The 22,000-nt window shown below is 38.6% G+C and overlaps 1 protein-coding gene across 1 annotated transcript; it reads left to right on the top strand.

Annotated features, from left to right (window-relative positions):
• Window positions 1-14,240: 14,240 nt before the first annotated feature.
• On the top strand, window positions 14,241-20,545 carry LOC106070524 (peptidyl-prolyl cis-trans isomerase B-like). Its single transcript, XM_013230450.2, has 5 exons — window positions 14,241-14,738; window positions 16,642-16,761; window positions 18,315-18,420; window positions 18,549-18,733; window positions 20,094-20,545. Exons 1-5 carry the CDS (start codon window positions 14,652-14,654, stop codon window positions 20,226-20,228), a joined length of 633 nt encoding a protein of 210 aa, XP_013085904.1. The 5' UTR covers window positions 14,241-14,651; the 3' UTR covers window positions 20,229-20,545.
• The last annotated feature ends 1,455 nt before the right edge of the window (window positions 20,546-22,000 follow it).

Raw genomic sequence — 22,000 nt, 5'->3', positions numbered from 1 at the left:
AGAGGAAAAGGTGTGGCGGGTGAATGATTTAGGGGTAGGATGGACAAATAATTAAAATAAAATAAATAAATAAGGAAAAATAATAATTAATGCTGTGATAAATTTGAGTGACTCTGACAGCGAGTTTTTGACTTGTCACATACGCCGCCGCCAAGATGGATCTATCGCAGAAAGATCCATAAAGTGCGAGCAGCCTGATGTCACTCTAACTTTAAGATCAGTTGTTATCACAGCATTTAAAAAAAAATCTGAGAAAATAAAGGGATAGCCATGCCAGGAGGAGAGTCTATCCAAGTTGGTCCGTGGTCTACTTCCCGTCCCTGATTAGGTAGTCACCTGGGTGAAACATTTGGGGTTGCTCGGGAGAGTAGATTGGGCGAGATTGAGCTCGGTGGACTCTGGCAGTGGGTGGCGGCTGAGGAAGTCGGGGGCGGAGTTCTCGCTCCCTGGAACGTGCTCTATATGGAATGAGTACGGTTGGAGGAGGAGTGACCACCTCATGAGCCGGGCATTTAGATGTTTGCTGGATGATAAATACGACAAGGGCTTGTGGTCGGTTTGGAGAACAAAATGTTTGCCATAGAGGTACGCCTGGAACTTTTCGATTGCCCACACTAGGGCTAGACACTCGAGCTCGATGGCCGCATAGTTGGATTCCGCTTGGTTAAGCTTACGGCTGGCGTATGCCACTGGGAAGAGTGTGTCGCCCGATCCTTTCTCTGGTTGCATAAGAACTGCCCCAAGGCCGGAGCCGCTGGCGTCAGTCCTGAGCACAAAGGTTTGAGAGAGATCCGGTAGTTTCAGCACAGGGGTGGACGTGAGGCACTTCTTAAGCTTTTGAAAGGCTACCTCGCAGTCTTCAGTCCAGATTACCTTGTCGGGCTGACTTTTTTTTGTGAGATTCGACAACGGAGCCGCCACGGAGTTGAACTTCGGTATGAATTTCTGATAGTACCCACACATTCCCAGGAACGATCTAACACCCGTCTTGTTGATGGGACGAGGGGCCTCGAGCAGCTGCGCCACTTTCCCTTCATCGGGTAGGAGCCGGTTGAGTTGAATGGTGTGGCCCAGGAACCTAAGCCGATCAAATCCAATGAGACACTTAGTGGGTCTGGCCGTGAGCCCGGTCTCTCGAAGCCTGCTCAAGAGCGACGAGATGAGCTTCACGTGTTCTGCCCAGTCTTCCGTGGCTATCAGAATATCATCGATGAAATTCTGGATGCCTGGATTGCTGATCGGGGCCAACAGTTTCCTCATCATTCTGTTGAAGACACTGGAAGAGTTGTTGAGTCCGAATGGGACAGTCTGAAACTCGTAATGGCCTTGGGGGGTGCTGAAGGCTAGCATGGGGCGGCACTCAGGGTCCACCTCGATTTGGTAGTACCCCCGGCTCAGGTCAAACTTACTAAAGTACCGGGCGTTACCCAACTTTGCAAAGATGGTTGAGGGGTCTGGGAGGGGCTCGGCTTGGAATTCAGCCACCGCATTTAGTCGCCTGAAATCTATGCACATCCTGTGGCCACCATCCTGTTTGCGGACTAGTACCAGTGGTGCGTTATAAGGCGATAAAGATGGCGCGATGATTCCAGCTTTTAATAGCTCCTCCACCTCCTGCCGGACTATTTCGGCCTTGGCATGTGGCAGGGGATAGGCTTTGGCTCTTATCGGTTCGTCGTTGAGGAGCTTCATCGAGAACCGTTCCAGCGTGGTCCTTCCAGGTTTGTCCGAGAGGACATCTTGGAATTCGGCCATCAAGGACTCGGCCTCCGCCTTCCGGCTGTCCTCCATTTGTGGGCAAATGTTTACGTCCCGATATGTCTCTCTGGGAAGGAGAGGATACTCGACCAGTTCCCTGGGCTCTTCCACCTCTTCGGCCACGGAAATCACCATCAAGCTCTGTGCGGAGTCTGGCGAGGGCCTTTCCACGTAGAGCTTGAGGAGATTGACATGGTACATCTTCTCCTTGCGCCTTGTTCGGATTACGTAGTTGGTGGGGGAGACCTTCTTAGTCACCTCGAAAGGACCTTGCCAGCAGAGTTGGAGTTTGTTAGTGCTCTTAGGCAACAACAGGAGTACCTTATCTCCAACTTTGAGAGCTCGTTCTCTGGCTCTCTGGTTATAATACCGTTCTTGCCTCTTACGGGCCTTAAGGAGATTGTCCCGAGCTATAGACCTCATCTCTTGTAACCTCCCTTGAAGATCTTGGACGTATTTGGACACGGTTTTGACTTCCTCTTCGACATGTTCCTTGGTCCATGTTTGCTTGAGGATTTCTAAGGGCCCTCGAGGATGAGCCCCAAAAATGATTTGGTAAGGGGAGTACCCTAGGCTGGCCTGGGGCACTTCACGGTACGCAAACAGCACAGCCGGGAGATAATCGTCCCATTCCTCTGGCTTGCCTTCAGTGAGGCGTCGGAGCATGGTTACCAGGGTGTGGTTGAACCGCTCGACCAGCCCGTTCGCCTGCGGATGATAGACCGACGTGCGCAAGTGTTTTGAGTTGAAAAGGGCGTAGGCCTCTTTCATCAGTTTCCCGGTGAACTGGGAACCGTTGTCGGTGAGAATCACCTCTGGAAATCCAATCCTCGTGAAGATGGTGAACAAGGCATCTGCCACATGTTTAGCATCGATGCTGGGCAGTGGGGCCGCTTCTGGCCATCGCGAGGCTTGACAGATGACGCAGAGGATGTAGGCGTTCCTCCTTTTTGTGCGGGGCAAGGGACCTAGTAGGTCGACCGACACTCGCTTAAAAGGGGTATCAATTAACGGAGTCCTCCCTAACGGAACCGGAAGCACTCTATGTCGCGGGGAAGTCTTCTGACATTGGGGGCATGAGGACACGTATCGCTTAATGGCCGCCTGCATGCCAGGCCAAAAGTAGTGGACCTCGATTCTGCTAAGAGTAGCGTCCTGACCCAAGTGGGCGCTTAGGGATGAGGCGTGGCCCGTACTCATGACCTGATCTCGGAATCGTTCAGGGACCACTAGTTGGTTGGATGCGTCCGGATCGTTGCCTCGTCGGTAGAGGAGCCCTTCTTTGATAAAGAAGGTGCCTGGTCCAGTTGACTGTCCTAGTCGTTCCTGGGTTTCGAAACACTTGCGGAGCGAAGGGTCTTGTCGTTGGGCACTTCTCATCTCCCCGGGCGTGGGGTTGATTTCGGAGGGGCAGCCCTCTTGGTCCTTAGCCTGGGCCCTCGTTATCACCGGAGCAGAGACATTCGGATAGGGGGGCGTGCCTAAGTAAACGTGACTACACCCTAGAATGAGGTCATAGGCTGGAGCTTCCATCACAACGGCCTCAATGCGATTCCTAACATATCTTGATTCAACATCAATTTTAGCCTTTCGGAAAGCCTTCGGGGGACTTTCCAGGTCCGCCATTTGGAGATATTCAACCTTGTCGAGGAAGTCGCCAGGGCGCACCAATGAGGCCTTCACCACGGCTTCCACCTGGCAACCTGTGTCGTTGAGACAGGTGACCATCTGTCCATTGACCAGAACTTGTTCAACATTAGCTGGAGGTGATAGCTGATCAGAGCTGTGGGTTATCGCAGCTATGGTGTGTGGCTCAGAGTTGGGCATATCATGCACACAGATAGAGTTCACTGGTCGCGAGGATTTAATCAGGGACCTGCAGTCCTTGGTTTCATGGCCGCATAGGCCGTGAACGCGACAAGACAATCTGTTTTGTCGGGGCGGAATGGATGAATGGTTGCCCTGGTTGCGCGGCTGGGGTTGGGGAGCTTTCTGGTTTTTGTGCGGAGGCGCGTGTTTGCTGGAGCCGAGGGAAGGCTTGTCAGATTGTTTGTCTGGCGCCGGAGGCTTCACCTTGAGATCAGAACGGGCGGTTGAGTACCTATCAGCGGCGGAAGCTATATCGTGAGGCGCGGTGGCTTGTTGTTCCCTTACATAGACTTTGACCTCTGGGGGCAAGCACTCCAACAGTTGCTCCGAGAGCACCAGGCTCGCTAGGCCGTCGAATGTCTCCGGCAGTTGGCTGAGGGCGTGCCACTTAGTAAGGTACTTGTCCAGCCGGTCGCACAGGTTTACGTAGGTCTCTCTGCGTTCGAGGCGCGACCCTCTGAACTTTTTGTGGTAGGCCTCGGCAGTCAGCTCGAACTGGATCAGCAGCGCCTGCTTGAGGGCCGCGTAATCTTCTCGCTGGCCGGAGGGAAGTTTGGAGTAAACTTCGTAGGCTTTGCCTCGGAGGCATTGGGATAGCCGGAAGCACCATTTCTCCTCTGGCAGACTGTAAAAGCGTGCTACTTCCTCAAAGCGGACAAGATAAACTTCGATGTTCTCCGTCTTGTCGTCGAAGTGCTCCATTGGCATGTGGGGTAGACCGTTCAAGGAACTCTGAAAGGACGCTGGGCTAGCCGGGCGTGACTCGGAAGAAGCCTGGCGGGCGGCCTCGTTCTCTTTGTCCGCGGCTATCTTTTCTCTCGCTGTAATTTCCTTTTCTTTAGCTATGGCTATGGCTATTTCAGCTTCCTTTCTTTCCCTTTCTCTGGCAATAGCTATTTCAGCTTCCTTTCTTTCTCTTTCTTTAGCTATTTCATTATCCTTATCCTTCATCGCTAGTTCATGCTCCCTTGCTAATCTTCTTTCTTCCTTTTCGTCTTCCTTTCTTTTTTCTTCTTCTCTTTCAAACGCCTCAAATCGTGCTCTCACGAATTCTTTCCGTTCTGCCTCGTCGTCAAATAAGGTGGCCGCAAACTCCTTCAATTCAGCCATTTTCTGCTTCATGTCAGAGTCCGCTTTGGAGCGTGTGCCGCTGGCCATAATAATGAGGGGTGGGCGATGAGGGGTGCTGGGATGGTGGAAGGGCAGATAGAATGGATAATGGGATTGAGCTAGACTTAAAGAAAGTGGGTTAGCGAAAGTGAGTCGCCGGTTATAGGAAAGAGTGCGAAAGGAATGTGGTGTCTGCCTATGTTAATCACAAATTCCTGCAATGAGATATTACAAATAAAATGCAATAAATATAAAATATAAAATATGACAGAAGTGACACTCTTGTTAATGCGAAGTGATGATACTTATAAATATTTTAAGGAAAAAATATTGATATGGAATTTTAGTTATTGCCGCCTGTTCGTGCCTGCTGTACTAATGGGTTAAATGCCGGACGGGCTCGCCAAAATGTGACAGGTGGGGAAATGTGATGTGTGTTTGGCACGTTTTATGTCTAGGGGATGATTATTTTTAAAGCTATCACACCCCAACTTATCAGCATATGAATCGGGAGCAGACACGCAACGAGACAAAGCAATGAAAGATAGATACAAAAGTTAAAATAAGGGATATTTATTTACATAAATATACATATAATAATAAAAAGGGGGAGGGTTTGCATCTATCTCTAGTATATTCTATGTTTAATCATCACTCTTGCACATAATAAGAGAGTATGTCACTTTGTCCTCTGACTTAGCTGGTTGTCCTGTTGATGTCGCAGCTGGCTGGGTCCTGGCTTGAGGTGGCGCTCTAGCGGATAGAGGGACGCCGGCGATATAGCTCTTGTGGAGTCTCAGTCCCAAGTTCTAGTATCTGTAGTGGGCACAGTATGGCGGGTGGCCGGATACCGTGGGCACAAGGTCACTGCGGGCAGAGCGGATCTGCCGTGGGCAGTGTAGTTGACAGGATATGTCCAGTGAGTTGCAGAGGGTTGGCGTAGCTATGACGTCTCGCACAGATCTGACTCTATAGGGACGTCGCGCCTAATAGCTTGACAGGTGGGCTGTCGAATAGGCGGGCAATGCCGATAGCGCCAAGCAGTAGAGTTGGGTAGATCTCAGTAGGCAAATGCAGCGCTGAATAGCACTAAGCACAACTGCAGGTAAATGGATCGTTGATCCAGTAACTAGGCAATAGGTGATTCTTGATAGCAACTAGGCAAGTGCAGCGCTGATTAGCACTAAGCACATAGATAGGCCAGTAGGCAAATAGGCAGGTAAGTGATCCGATAAATAGGCAGGTAAATCTCAGTAGGAAAGTGCAGTGCTGAATAGCACTCAACACACAATAGGCAGTAGTTGAGTGGCGTCGAGTAGACACTGAACAGCAAATAAATAGGCAGACACCTGAGGGAGGCTGAGGATAAACAAAGACAAGTTAGGACATGTCTCTCATGCATCTTATCGATGCCCTCGACTGAGGTGCATTCGTCAGATTGGTGAAATTGCTTTAGAGCATAAAGGGGAGATGATGACAAATGGGATTTGGGAAAATAGATGGCAGATAGTAGCAATATAAAAATGTACATAAAAGGGGAAATAATAATGTAGGAATGTACATAGAAGGAAAAATAATAGTCTCAAATAAAGAACACAGGTGGATAGAGGAAGAAAAAAGGGGGGGGGTGAATGGGCGGTGGTCAGCGATCCTGACGGTATGTTTACATATGACCGTCGATCGAGAACAATGGAGCGCACTTGAATGGTGAGGGTGTCCATTCCAGGGGCGCAACTCTCGTTAGAGTAAAATGAGTAAAGGGGAGATAATTCGTTACAGGGGAGATAACTCGTATCTCTCTTCTAGACGCAGTATCAGTGCGCTAGTAAGATTATCAAGGCGGCCAACCGAGATAAAGGAATAAAATAAGATGTACAAATATATACATGGTTGCATCAACGATCAATTGAGCAACATAGCAGTACACAAATAAATACATAGAACATGTTTATGTTTTCTACTTACGCCAGTGAGAAATACACAATGCACTAATTAAATATAAATGAACTAAGCAAAATACACATGATAATATCCAGTGAAATATACACAGAGTGATTAAGATGGAACTTGTGATTAAGTTCGGCTTACCACCAGGTATTCCTCTAGGAGAAAGAATAAGTGATATAGTCCAGACTCGATAGCTCAGCTCGTATGCGAAATGAAAGAGAGTCTGGCCCGATTTAATTTACTTTATATATGCCTGGGAAATGTGGGACACAGGAAATGTCCTAGGCTAAGAATTAGCTTACACGTGGGTGAAGTCCGACAAGCGTCACACCTTGGAGTACCACGCGGTGTATTGACCCGTGTAATCTCTTAGATCAAAGAGAGACGTGGGGGGAAGAGTGACCTACATTCCACCCAAGGGGGGGGGGGGTCAATCGCGGCGGACATCCGCGGATAAGACTAAAGAGAACGTGTCTATCTTTGCCCCGGTCAAGGGCAGATAAATGAAAGGACTGGCCTAATTTTCTCCAAGGTGGTGGACTAAGTCTAGCCTGGTAGAGAGGAAAAGGTGTGGCGGGTGAATGATTTAGGGGTAGGATGGACAAATAATTAAAATAAAATAAATAAATAAGGAAAAATAATAATTAATGCTGTGATAAATTTGAGTGACTCTGACAGCGAGTTTTTGACTTGTCACACTCTCCATTTTCTCTTTGTTCAGACATTAGTAAGAAGATTGAGATTGGCAAAGAGACAGGGGGAAGCAAGCGGGAGAGTTGAAAGAATAAGGAGAGAGTTGGCAAATTATGTAAGATTAGAAATAAGAGAAACCTATCAACATTGACACAAATATAAGCATTGTGTTCTGAGTTTCTCGAGAGAGAAACTAAAATAGAAGAGCCAGTCAATGTAACGAGGCTGCCGTAGTAACCGGGTAAGATCTTAACCAAAGAACTGAGATGAGTCTGTCATACATGCAGAGTCAAGGCACAGGCGACATTTGGGGATGGCGATGGGGCAAACATACCAGGCTCCACGTTTTAGGGGGACCCCCGCTATAAAGAGAATCTTTTGTCACCTTCAGCCCATCGCACAAATATTTGTGGCCCTATTGACCCTCACCCAGAGCCCCATTATTCATAAATCTTCTTGTCATGGCCTGCTACCGGTTTAAAAGCTATGATCCAAACAAGGCGATATCATAAAACATAAATCTCGTGAATCTCTACCTCAGGCAGATCAGATCAGAAAAAGAAATAACCAATTTTATTTATATTCCATTGTATATCCACCAATATCTCAACCATTCCTAAATGTTAATGTGACAAGTTGGAGTTCAAAATATGGTGTATAACGTAATGAATGAATATGACTGCATGACGCGTAGGACGTAATCATCTTCTTTTGTTTGAAGTAACGTTTATACACGACTGTACCATGACCAAAGGAGACCATAAAGGGGGGCAAAGCGTTACAAAAAAACTGAAAACTAGGTTTAAAATTGAACTGATGAAACGTCGACAAATTAGGACTAAGAAAAACCCTACTAAATCAATGTTTCTCCACGTTTAAACTCGTGACGTCCAAAAGGCGAAAGGCATGTATGGGGTTCTGGGGGTTTACTGTTAGCTCGCTCAGCTGGGCCAATTGCGGAGATTTTCACTAGAAAAAATCACAACCTTAAACACATGAACATCGCTGTTAAAGTTAAATATATGAACATCTCTCTTAACGTTAAATATTTGAACATCTCTCTTAACGTTAAATATATGAACATCTCTCTTAACGTTAAATATTTGAACATCTCTCTTAACGTTAAATATATGAACATCTCTCTTAACGTTAAATATATGAACATCGCTGTTAAACGTTAAATATATGAACATCGCTGTTAAACGTTAAATATATGAACATCTCTATTAAACGTTAAATATATGAACATCGCTGTTAAACGTTAAATATATGAACATCTCTATTAAACGTTAAATATATGAACATCTCTCTTAACGTTAAATATATGAACATCTCTCTTAACGTTAAATATATGAACATCTCTCTTAACGTTAAATATATGAACATCTCTCTTAACGTTAAATATATGAACATCTCTCTTAACGTTAAATATATGAACACCTCTCTTAACGTTAAATATATGAAAATCGCTGTTAAACGTTAAATATATGAACATCGCTGTTAAACGTTAAATATATGAACATCGCTGTTAAACGTTAAATATATGAACATCTCTCTTAACGTTCAATATATGAACATCTCTCAACGTTAAATATATGAACATCTCTCTTAACGTTCAATATATGAACATCTCTCTTAACGTTAAATATATGAACATCTCTCTTAACGTTAAATATATGAACATCGCTGTTAAACGTTAAATGTATGAACATCGCTGTTAAACGTTAAATATATGAACATCTCTGTTAAACGTTAAATATATGAACCTCGCAGTTAAACGTTAAATATATGAACATCGCTGTTAAACGTTAAATATATGAACATCACTGTTAAACGTTAAATTTATGAACATCGCTGTTAACGAAGATTGTCAACAATACAAAGTGTCATCCTTCTCTCCTATAAATGATTTCCAGTGGTCGTACTGGTCAAACAACTGGACATCATTCGCTCAATACGCCGTTTCTTCAAGTACTGTATGCATGACAATTGACAATACACGTACACAGATTTATGAGTGAGTTTGTGTGTTTCAATCAAGAGATAGGAAGAACAATGAACCAAATAAAGTGTCTGGACCTGATGGTAGTCCAGCTAGACTACTCAAAGAACTAAGCGATGAGCTAGCACCAGTGTTCAAAATATTTTTTCAGGGATCTCTTAACCAGGGCAGATTACAAAGGACTGGAAAGAAGCTAACGTCATCCCCCTATTTTAAAAAGGAGAAAAATCTGAAGCAGGAAACTACAGACCAGTATCACTAACCAGCATCACATGTAAAATCCTAGAACACATAATATGTAGCAACATCATAAACCACTTAGACAAACATAATGTCCTTACTTCATACTAATACATCTTTAGAAAATATAGATCATGTGAAACACAATAGGACTAGTTAGTCACTAGTTGATGATTTTTCAAAAGGTTCTCTAGTACTATTAGACCATGGAATGGGCCTGAGCCAGGCAGGAAAACCAATGACTTGGCAGAATTTAAGTCATTGGTTAACATGCATGATTAGATGCATGACACGTAGGATGTAATCATCTTCTTTTTTGAAGTAACGTCTGTAAGATAAGATAAGATGAGACTGAATTCGATTGCTGGATAATATGCCTATTAAAGTAGCAAACAGAATGAAAGCCGGAAAGTTTTACACTTTAGGCCAATGCTTGCCGGTGGAGGACAAGACCCCGAAAAGGAGGACATGTTTTTTCTTTAGCCGGCAGACGTGAGCGGTCACCTACAAGTTTAATAACATGTACACCCTTCATTTTTTTTTCTTGTAAAGTGCAGTGCGCCTCATTCATATAATATATTTTATAAGAGTCTGTGGTTATTAGAAAAAATATCCACCCACCTAGTTTACTTATTACATAATTTTCTCTCTTTTTTTTTATCGAAACTATTCATGAACGGTACAAAGAAAATATCAAAATCAATGGGCGACTATCCATCATGGCTTAACACTGGTTATTATGCGAGTAGAGAAAATCACAAAATATTATCATTATAGCCAAAAGGGAGTAATAATTAATGACGAATAACAATAGCTGTAATATGTGCTATAAGGAATAAATATCCAGTTCATTTTTTTTTTCTGTAATGTTTAAGATAATAGAAAAATCGGTCACTAAGCTGTCATACTTATGAAATCATAATTAAATGCAGAACTTTATAAATATGACTTTACAAATAAACATTACTTGCATTTTATATGTTATATTTTTCTTATATATAGTGCAATTTTTCAAAGTCATTATCAGTAAAATAATTTCATTTTTTTACACATTTACATAAAGTCACTCGGTCTGTCTGTCTGGTGAAGAGTTCGAATATATATTTTCTCTCCCATTTCCCATTCTCGGATTAGGTTCAAACTTTGCTCAGTTATTCATTGAATTTGATAAGATCTGAATCAATCAAAAACCTTAAATGGTAACTGTTGGTGATTAATTATTTTGTTTGATTTTAAAATAAGGGGAATAAATGTTACTTAATGAGAGATGCGGATATTGAATATATAAAGTAGAATGTAAGGGTATTCATGTATGCATGAATGTATGTATGTGTGTATGAATGTATGTATGCATGAATGTATGTATGTATGTATGTATGTATGTATGTATGTATGTATGTATGTATGTATGTATGTATGTATGTATAGAAATCAAAACCGTTGACCAATCTTGATAAAACTTGTCAGAAATGCTCCTTAGATCATAGTCGAGACCATAGTGTATTTTTAATATGTCCCACCCACAATTATTCATAGTCGATAACAATACACAAATCATTCGAAAAACTAACCAATTATTTAATCATTTAGTACTAATTAATTAATTTTGTTTTATAAAGCAGCAAGGGGGCTAAACCTTGTAATTTTCAGATAAATGGTAGTAATTAGCGGTTATTTTCCCTTAGATAAGCTTTGTTTTTAAAAAGTATTTTTCTATTGCTTGTAGTGATTATAGATACTCATACACACGTTAGCGAAAAGAAATTATCACATCAACACACACACACACACACACATACACACAAAAACATGCTGGCCTACATGAGTTAAATGAAGCCAAAAAAAAATATTTTTTTTTTAAACAAGAACTTGTGCAATGACAAACACATCAACAAAAACAATGTTGAAATATTGATGTCTTTGCGCCGTTATGTGTCCCAGCGGCGTCTCCGATATGTCCAAATCTAAACAAATATCGTTTTTCTAACAGAGGAGAGCGGGCACTGGTTAAAATTTTAAAAGATTAAAAAGATTATGAAATTTAAAAAAAAACAGAGATTATTTATTTCTATCCTCTACTTCTTAACCCAAGCCTGATGTATGTTTACAAATGTGCAGGCCTATATGTGTCCCGGTAAGGTCCAAGGCTAAGGGAGTTAACCCTAACAGAAATCCGGTTTTGGAGCCCTGTAGACGGGGGGACAGTGATAAGACTACTACTCTCTGGCAAACTCCTACAGTCACCTGGCCCCAAATGTCGATTGCTTTCCATCCTTTGGGGCCAGTCAGTATGAAAGAAAGGCGAGAGTTGACGTGTGGGAGGCCCAGCACTCGCAAATTTACCTCCCAGGGTTTTCCCAGTAATGGAGAGGTCACTCCATCTCTGAAAGTAATGTAGCAGAAGGCAGGAGAGCCGCTGATCGTCCACTTCTAAGGTATAGTGATGTATGCAAACGCGACATGAAGCTCTTCAAAATCGACACTTATAGCTTGGAAAAAGTGGCACTGGATAGATCCACATGAAATGGAAGCATAAAGGAAGGGACGGGTTTGAAGATGTCATGCTTAACAGTAGTAGAAAGAAGGGTGAAAGTGCAATGGCGCCTGGTGATGACAGATGCCCAGCCTGTGACCGCAGCTGTGTATCAAGGATTGACCTCTTAAGTCATACAAGAAGTTGCAAAGGGTAAAGATCTTTCGTCGAGACGTCAAATGCCACAGAATATGCGTATGTTCGTACGTGTGTGTAAAAGCTCGTGTGTTCTTGTGTGTGTAGTTAAGAGTAGAGAGAAAATGAGATTGCAAGGGAACGGAGGAGTTGTTTGTTTTGTTGTTGTTGTTGTTTTACAACATATAGAGTATACCTTTTGAATATGTTTACTTTTAGGTCTCAGTGAATGTTACTGTCAATATGAATTTTATCTGTAGCATAAGTCTTTTGTTTAATTACAAAGTTTATATCAACTCACTCTGTCTATCTGTATGTATGGTAAAAAGTTTGTACACGTTATTTCTCCCACACCCAACCTCCAATCAAGCTAAATTTTGCACAATTATTTCTTTTACGTGACAGCACAAGAATCACTTTTAAAAAAATACTTAACCAATTTGTTAATTAAGCATTGGTAATAAATATTTTGTTGGGTATCTCGAACGAGGGAAAGAAATTGTAACTGACTGAAGTGGTGGTATAAGCTGAATAAGTCCCCTTTATAGGTCGTCGTCTTAGTCTTGGTGAACTCAAACCTAAAAAATATAACGCGACTATAGAAACAATAGAAAAATATACAATCTTCCATATTCATAAGCTCTCCACTAGCAGAAAGGTTACCGTGTTGGCTTGAGAAGCATGAGAAGGCTTGAGAAGCCTGAGAAGGCTTGATCCATGAGTTCGAATTCAGGTCGTACCTCTTTTTTTTTTTACTTTTATAAATGCTTTTATATTGTTAGTTCAGCTCTGGTCTATTACAAATTTAATTACAAGAATGATCCAAACTAATTGATACAGTACGCTTAACTTTTTCTCTCCGTAATTATTGTACCTAGTTTCGAAGGATTTCCTCATGTTGATCATTACTATTTCACTACCCTGTTATGATTAAGCTTCAATAGCTTTGTCGTTTGTTAAAGGGGAATGATGCTCTTTTTATAGAAAACAAAATAAAGTTTATAAATTAAACATTAATTTAATTTAATGAGGTCAAATCAACGATGGTATCGTGAGTTAGAAGAGAAAGAGTTATGTTTTTTTTTAAGTTTTTTATTTTTATTTTCTTGTTTGTTTTTTTTTTTTTTTTGTTTGTTTTTTTGTGATGTAATCTGGGTTTGTGATGTAATCTGTTTGCAGAGAAAATTTAATGTATCGTCTAATACAGTGCCGATGTACTTTTTTTTCATTCCATATTTAAAACTTGTCATTTCATGTAAGCCCTACAATATTTTTATGTAGCCTAGTTAATTAATTATTTATGCCCAAGTTCTCGGAAAGCCGGGTATCGAGAGCCGCATCATCTGTGAATTCTGATTGAAGATCATTAGTAAATAAACTATACCACAATGGCCATGTCACTGCCCCGTGGGGCGCTCCTGTACTATAGTATCAATACGTGCGTTAGATGTTGTGCTGTTCACCCTAACTCCATGATGTCTCTATGTTAAAAATTCCTTAGCCCATAGAATTATAGGCCTATATTGACAATATGGACTTATTTAGGCCTATTTCTTACTTAATCGTTACAATGAGAATATAGGTTAGCTTAAAGTATTGTTTTAAAAATGAAAAATAGTTTGCAAATAATTTAAAAACAAAAGGTTTGTGTTCAGAAGACAAAAAGTAGCCTTTGCAGCTAAACTTTGTAAGTTACAAAATATGAAATCGGATTTTCAGTAGGCCCTAGCTTTTTTTTTTTTTTTTTGTGTATTTTTTTTTTCTTAATCTAAACACGACGAACGGGTGGGTAGCAGGCCTTATAAAAGAAATGGCAGCTTTTCCTTTTTCGAGGGTCACTAACAATTGAAACATCATCAAGTAGCAATATTATACGAACTTCAACTAAAGGGAGGATACTGCTTTTTTCCTCTTTTAAATGAAATCCTCTCGAGTGAAAGTTCCTTCTTCTGACTTTACTTAATGTATTAACTATATATTTAAATCTAGAAAAATATGTGTTGCAGTTAACCAAAAATTGTTGTATTGTTCATGGCCTTTCCGAATTTAAAAGGTGTATCATCTATTAGTTTTCAAATCGCAGGTCAATTATTATTGTCTTACATCTAGATCTAGATCTAGCTCTAGATAAACAGAGAATGAGAGAGTGAAATTATGTGTTGAATGACACGTTAATGCTTCCGGTTTTCATTCAACCAATCGAATTAGCCCAAGTTGTATAGTATACCGGTTTCATTCCTTTATAAAATCTACACTTGATCTGACACTAGACTCTGGATCTGTATCTAGATCTAGTCAGGATCTATATAAAGCACCACACTGAATTTTAAAAGGCGTTTACATTCACTAGCTTTAAAAGTCACAATGGGCTTTATTGTAGCTGGTGTTGTTTTATTTGCCATTTCAAGTGTTGTTTCTAGTGCTGACAAAGGACCCAAAGTCACAGATAAGGTAACCCGACCAAAGCTAAACTAGTCACTAGAGTCCCTAGTGATAGTGACTTGATAGAGACTATAATAGTAGTTAAATAGTAATTATAGTAACTTTAGTTACACTAATGATTCGTGACTAGTAGATCTATATATTATATATAATATTATATATTATAGTCCAGATCTAGAATCTAGATCTTCTTTTTGAGAATCTAGAAACTAATCTAGATTTGAGTTGAGTCTAGTCTAGACACTAGACTGACTAGACCTAAACTTATGAGTAAAATATGAGTTGAATTAGTAATAATTAATTAAAATTCCAACATCAACATGTTCGTAAAACAAAAACTATACTATTATTGTTGAATAAAAAAAACTTAGCGTTTATTCTAATAAAAAATGTGTTTCTTCAGATAGACTCTCTATAACTTATAAGTTGATGTGGGAGTACTTTTTTTTTCAATTTTAATTTCATATAGATCTATGCAAAGAAACGTGTCCGTTTATAAGGACTATAATATATCAGGACATTTCACTTCCAAACATAACACTTTTTATGCATCCATGATTGATGACGAAAGAATACAAAAATGCCTAAAGTCGTAGAGAAGAATAATTAGGCCACCAAAAAGGATTTAAACTGTAAGTTTATTTTTGAAAGAAAACTATTCATAACTATTGCCTTTACCCGTGAAGGTAAAAATTAACTTTACATAACAGCCCAAAAAATTAGAACTAGATCTACCATATTTTCTTGCATATATATAACTTATTATAACGGATAATAACCCATTGGTTATAACAAGTTTTTACAAACAAATGGCTTTTGTGCAGAGTATACAAGGGTGCAGGGTTTACGAAATTTATTTTACTCATTAACATATAGCATATGATGGAAACTATGGACATAGGGGTGGGTCTTTATGAGATAGTTTGCTGTGTGTTTGTGAAATGTACTTTGACAAGCTTTATGAACATCTCATTCTAAGCCTCAAGCACTGGCAGTAGAGAATCTTTAATATGCCAGTAATGAATGGTGACAAGTTAATCATAGCTAATGGCAAGTCACGCTATTATATATAGATCTAGATGCTACTGCTGGGTGTAAAAGGGTGTATGTTATATGATTTTGTGTCCACTCTACTTATTTTTGGTGAGAGGTCTATGGGCAAAAATATTGTACTATCATCTAGCTGAGCAAGAAATTGTAGCTTACTCTAGATTTTTTGAAGGGGGCTTGAGGTTCGACACCCGACACTCCTGGATAGCACAAGTTAATCATAGCTAATGGCAAGTCACGCTATTATATATAGATCTAGATGCTACTGCTGGGTGTAAAAGGGTGTATGTTATATGATTTTGTGTCCACTCTACTTATTTTTGGTGAGAGGTCTATGGGCAAAAATATTGTACTATCATCTAGCTGAGCAAGAAATTGTAGCTTACTCTAGATTTTTTGAAGGGGGCTTGAGGTTCGACACCCGACACTCCTGGATAGCACCCCCCCCCCCCCCCCCCCCCCCCACTGGTCCACAAATGAGATTGGACCAAAAGTGCTCTGATATATATATATAAGCATGAAAGAAGTAGCGCTATATAAAAGCTATAATAATAAAAAAAAAAATTAAAAAAATAATAATTGTTAATTTACATCAGTTGTTGAAAACCTAATCCTAAGTCCTTTAATTTTAAAAGTAGCAAATTTCTTATTGTATGTCCTTAAGTTGGATTTTTTTATTTAATAATGTTTTAGTGTTCTTTATGCTGCAGCTCTATTCCTTATTGGAAAGCATTGCATACTTTAAAAAAAACACTGACTGGGTCCAGGCTTCTATGTTATAATAATAAAGTTAGTTACAATTATCCTGCTTTTTATTATTTATTTATTTTCTGCTTGGTAAATTGCATTGTATTTTTCACAGGTTTACTTTGATGTTGCTATTGGTGGAGAAAATATTGGAAGAATTGAAATTGGCTTGTTTGGTAAAACTGTCCCTGAAACCGTCAAAAACTTTAAAGCACTAGCAGTTGGTGATCAAGTGGTAAGTACTTCACTTTCTTTTTTTAACTTCAACAATATATATATATATATATATCACACACATATATGTGTGGTTGGTTGGCACCCAAGCTTTGCACCAAATATCCAGCCATTTTTCAATATCTGTCCATATTCATCTCTGGCTGATTGTAAAAAGTACTATACCCCCCCCCCCCCTTTTTTTTTTTTGTTTAGTCCATCTCATTGAGTTTATAGATAGACTGGTGACCATATTAAGATTACATGCTGACACTGTCTAGAGGTCATATCTTATTAGTAAACTGAGTTTGCTTACTTGGAAATTAATCTCAATTAGGTGCTGGAGTACACGACACAGCTCTACTAGCTTGACCTTTTTACTACAAGTTAATCACCAATTTAACTTTTTATAATTTTTTTTTTTGGTTTATTTGGTCTAGACCTAGCAAATCTGATTGTTGGTCTATGGTTTGATCTAATTCTTTTTTCATTGTGGAAATCTTGCTCCATAATACAGGGTTCCCAGGGCCGACTGAAATTCCAGAATGTTCTGGAAAGCTCTTGGAATTTCAAAAAGTCTTGGAAATCTCCTGGAATTTTAAAATATCTCCTCAAATGTCTTGGAATTACACCAATCGAAATACAAAAAAGGGCATTTAAAAAATGCAGATGGGGTGGAAATGAATTTCAAATTAGCTCTTCTGAATCTGCGCAGAATATCTTTACTGCTCCTTGACAATAGATAAATTTATATGGGGTATTGTTATTGGATAGATTTCTCAATCTACACGTTGATTTTCATCCCAATTGGATCTACGCTATGTATCATCAGACCTTATCATTTTAAGAGTTAACATTTCCTGTTTCATTGTGTGCCATTATATTTTCATCAGAGTACATTATCAGATCGTATTACTTTAGTGCACTGGGAATAAATAGATCTAGATCTAGTTCTGGTCTAGTGACCTAGCCATCACCTACATCTAGATCTGCGTCCTGATTATAGATCTTTTCTTACAATCTAAGATAGATCTAGAATCTAGTCTAAAACAATAATTTAGATCTAATCTACTTTAAGATTGTTGATTGTTGGATCATTTGACTGTTCTTGAATACTAGATTTAAATCTATTTCTATAACCTACGTTTGTATTAAAATGCCTAAATACAAGTCATCATTTAAGTTTAATGCACTGTGGCTTGAAAAAGATATAATATATCTAGATTTCTAGTATTACAAATCTAGTATTCAAAAATCATCTGTCAGAGACACTAAATTAATTACTGCTAAGAAGGCAATCAACTCAAAGGATGTTTGCAAAAATTGAAACTATCTCAATCACAAAGGTTTTGCAACCTTTTCTAAAAATTTAATAAAATACTTTATGGCCCAAGACCTCTTTAGCATTAATATGAATATAAGTATGTTATTTATCATATTTTACTATTCTGCGATATATGGCTCCAGCCAAATATGAAAAAATACTATCTGATGTAACCCTTACATGAGAATTTTAGCTTTGACCAGGATGAAAAGGGTAATTGGTAGTTAGTTGTTGTTTTTTTCTCCTTCCAGGCTAAAGATGGAACCAAATTGTCTTATAAGGGCAGCAAATTTCATCGTGTAATCAAAGACTTTATGATTCAAGGTGGTGATTTCACACGAGGAGATGGTACCGGAGGTAAATAGTTTACTCATAATTTGAAACTTAATTAATAGAATATTTAACATATAGATTATCTTATACTCATTAAGTTTTTGTTATTAAACCTGTATAAAATTTTTTACATTTATTTATTAAATAAATAGGTCTGAGCATTTTCGGTGAACGCTTTAAAGATGAAAACTTCAAACTGAAACACTATGGTGCTGGTTGGTTGTCTATGGCTAATGCTGGTAAAGATACAAATGGTTCACAGTTTTTTATCACTGTCAAAAAGACTGAATGGTTAGATGGTCGCCATGTGGTGTTTGGAAAAGTTGTCAAAGGAATGGTAAGGATGACGGTTTAATTATTTTTTTTTTAAGTCTTGGAATAAATTTATTGTGTATTTTCTTTAACATGCAGTACTTCTACATTTATTCATATGTAATCTAAAAGTCCATGTATTGGATGTGAACTGAAGGGAAGCATCTAAAGTTTTAGTATGGATTATTTAAAGACATAAACATTTTTTTTAATGCCTAACTTTCAATCATTCTCAATTCTAATGGATTAAAAAAATACTGGAAATGTGTCAGTATGTGTAAAAGAAAAAATACTCTTTTTTTTTAACTAACAGACATGTTACAGAAAATGTAAAAAAATATTGCTGCATGCTACATACATAAATACAATAGTTAGATCATCTCTCTTATGGTAAAATAGAAATGAAACATTACCCTAACCAAAAAAACTAATATCAGAAAATGAAAAGATTAATGAGAAGTGCAGTCTATTCCTTTGTTTGACATCTGTCCACAGCAGTAGAAGCTATCTCCATCTGTTTCCTTCTTTAACCACCTGCAGCCAAGTGCTCTCTTAGGTGTCAGTTAAAGCAAGATGGCACTTAAGATGAAGCGTTTACCAAGCAGTTATTTTCTCAAACCTTCTATATAAATCTGACATGTGGGTACTATACAGAAAGCAGCTAAGATTTCTTGAACACTTTCAACAAAGATGTTTTCAATGCTTTGAACAAAGATGGACTGTGGCAAGACTGAACTACAAATAGTGATGATTTTGCGAATGCCTGAATAGTTTCATAGTCTGACAGTTATGCTTGGCAGTGCATGTATGCTGCATGGGGGACATTTCAACATTTAATTGTATTTGCTTTACATAGACTTAGATTTAATAAATCTGTTAATTCAATTGGTATGTGACATAATGTGTGAGCCTGAGGGACCCATGCAGCCATCTACATCCTGTGTAAGAATAGGATTTTGTGGTTTGCATGAAATTGTTTTGTAAATTAAATTTTCAATGAATATAACTCATTTTCTATGTTCTCTGTAGCAACATAAATATTTATGATATTTCCATAGTATAAGTGAAGTCTTACACGTCTGCCTTCTGATGTGGTATTTTTATGCACCACTCAAATTATTTCATTCTGATGTGATCAAATTAATAAATGGTTTTCAACTAAACTGGAGAGGATTAAAAAATAGCTTCTTTTCTAATGAACTAATTGATATAATCTTCTTTTCTAATGAATTAATTGATATAATATTGTACAGAATTTGAATATGACAGTCTTATTTTTAAAATGTAAAAATGACTGCAAAATTCATTTGGTCACATTTTTTAGAAGGATCAATTAAAACAATCAGTGATTATTCTAATGATGTTTTTTTTTACTTAATTTTCAGAATGTTGTGAGAAAAATAGAAGCAACAGCCACAGATGGTAGAGACAAGCCTACAAAAGATGTTGTCATTGTAGACTGTGGTGTCTTAGAAGTGGATTCTCCATTTATTGTAGAAAGAGGAGATGCAATAGAATAATTCTGTGGCAATATTTCTAATGTTTATAGATGTAGATCTTTCGTCTGCCTTAAGTTCATATTATTATTATTTTTGTTCATCTTGTATGACCATTCATTCTTAAGAATCACTAATGGTACTGTTAAGTCAAATAACATATCTAAAACGATTTATAAAGAAGCATAACATTTGGGATTTGCTGTATGTTTGTGTACAATGTATTTGAGATATGCATTCTCTAAGGTCAACTATTGTGTATATGTGATGCCTTGAGTATAAATGCAGGAATGATTTTTGTTAATAATTGTTGCCATACCAATAAAAAAATGTAATATGTCTTTATATCTTTTCTTTTTAACAATTAACCTTCCTAAAAGACTAGTCATCAAAGATTTTTTAAAAAATGAAAGAAAATTAAAGGACTGTATTTTATATCTCAAAATATCTGAAAGAAGGAAAAGAATATTATAGCATCTGTACACTTAAAAATCAAAACATTTTACTGTACAGGTGTTTTAGTCACAACAGTATAGCACAAAAGGTACAAACAATATTTTAAGATGCATGCTAATCAGATCTAGGTCAATACTGCCTGAATTGTAGGCTATTGTATTTTAAACAAAAGAGCAGTACATGTCTAAGCTACTCAGAACAACAACTTATTGTACTTTTGCCTAAACCAATACATTCTGAAATGAAGTCAACTAGTTTGGATTCAACAGCCTTGTCTTTAGGTCTCATATGCTCATCTTTGGCATGTACAGTTTTAACTTCTATAATCTTTGGCGAGGGGAATTTAGAGATTTTAAACTGACATTTGAAAGAACTGCAGTTATTTTGAAAGCAATAAATTTTCAGCTACCGACAAAAATATTGAAAGCACCAACAATAATAGATCAAATAGAAACATTTGAATTGCTCTTTTTTTTTTTTTATTAAAGCTTGCATTATTTCATTATGTCGCTTTTTCTTGTGAGATTAATGGAATTCTTACAATTCTCCTCTGGTGTCCATAGTTTCCCAAAGTTAGCCCATAGAGTTTCCATAGCTGTCGCACATAGTTCAGTGTTTCTCAACCTTTTACTTGTGATGCCTACCACACCCTAACTAAAATAACTTTCACCCCTCTCCTCAATAGCCACTTGCGTTTCAACATGATGTCTTGTAACTTGCTTTTGAAGATCTCGTCTAATTAGAGCAGTGGAGATAATGCGAGATGTTGCATACCGGGTTAAGAGGAATGGTCAAGCACTAGAAGTTGACTCATTTAAATACCTTTAGTCAAACATTACAAGAGATCAATGAGAGATTTTTAAAAAATCGTTTAAGCCTGGCATCCTTTGCATGAGCAAACTGGAAAACTAATTTTGGCTTCCAAATAAAACTAAAATTGTACTCTTTAGTATCTATATGGTTGTGAAAGTTGAACACTGAGGCTGTAGAAGAATTCAGGCCTTTGAGAGTAAATGTTACCGCAAAATACTGCGTAGGCCTAACAGATACCAGGATTATAACATGGGCGTAGCAAGTGGACGAGTTGGATTTTTAAAGGGCCCATATATCAAATAGATTAGGGTCTTATCATCAAGTCTAAATCTGATCCACATAAAACTAAAATGTTATTTAACCTTGGTTAGGCCGATAATAGAATATGCATCCTCTGTTTGGGACCCCTCAACTCAAGAAAACATTAAGAAACTGGAACAGACACAAACCAGAGCATTGAGATTTATCACATTTGACTAGAGTAACACCTATAGTAAAATAACTAAATTTAGAAAGCCTTCAGGCTA

This window comes from Biomphalaria glabrata, chromosome 1, assembly GCF_947242115.1.
Source record: "Biomphalaria glabrata chromosome 1, xgBioGlab47.1, whole genome shotgun sequence".
In the NCBI taxonomy this organism is placed as follows: Eukaryota; Metazoa; Mollusca; class Gastropoda; family Planorbidae; genus Biomphalaria; species Biomphalaria glabrata.
This window is presented reverse-complemented; position numbering and strand designations above follow the sequence as displayed.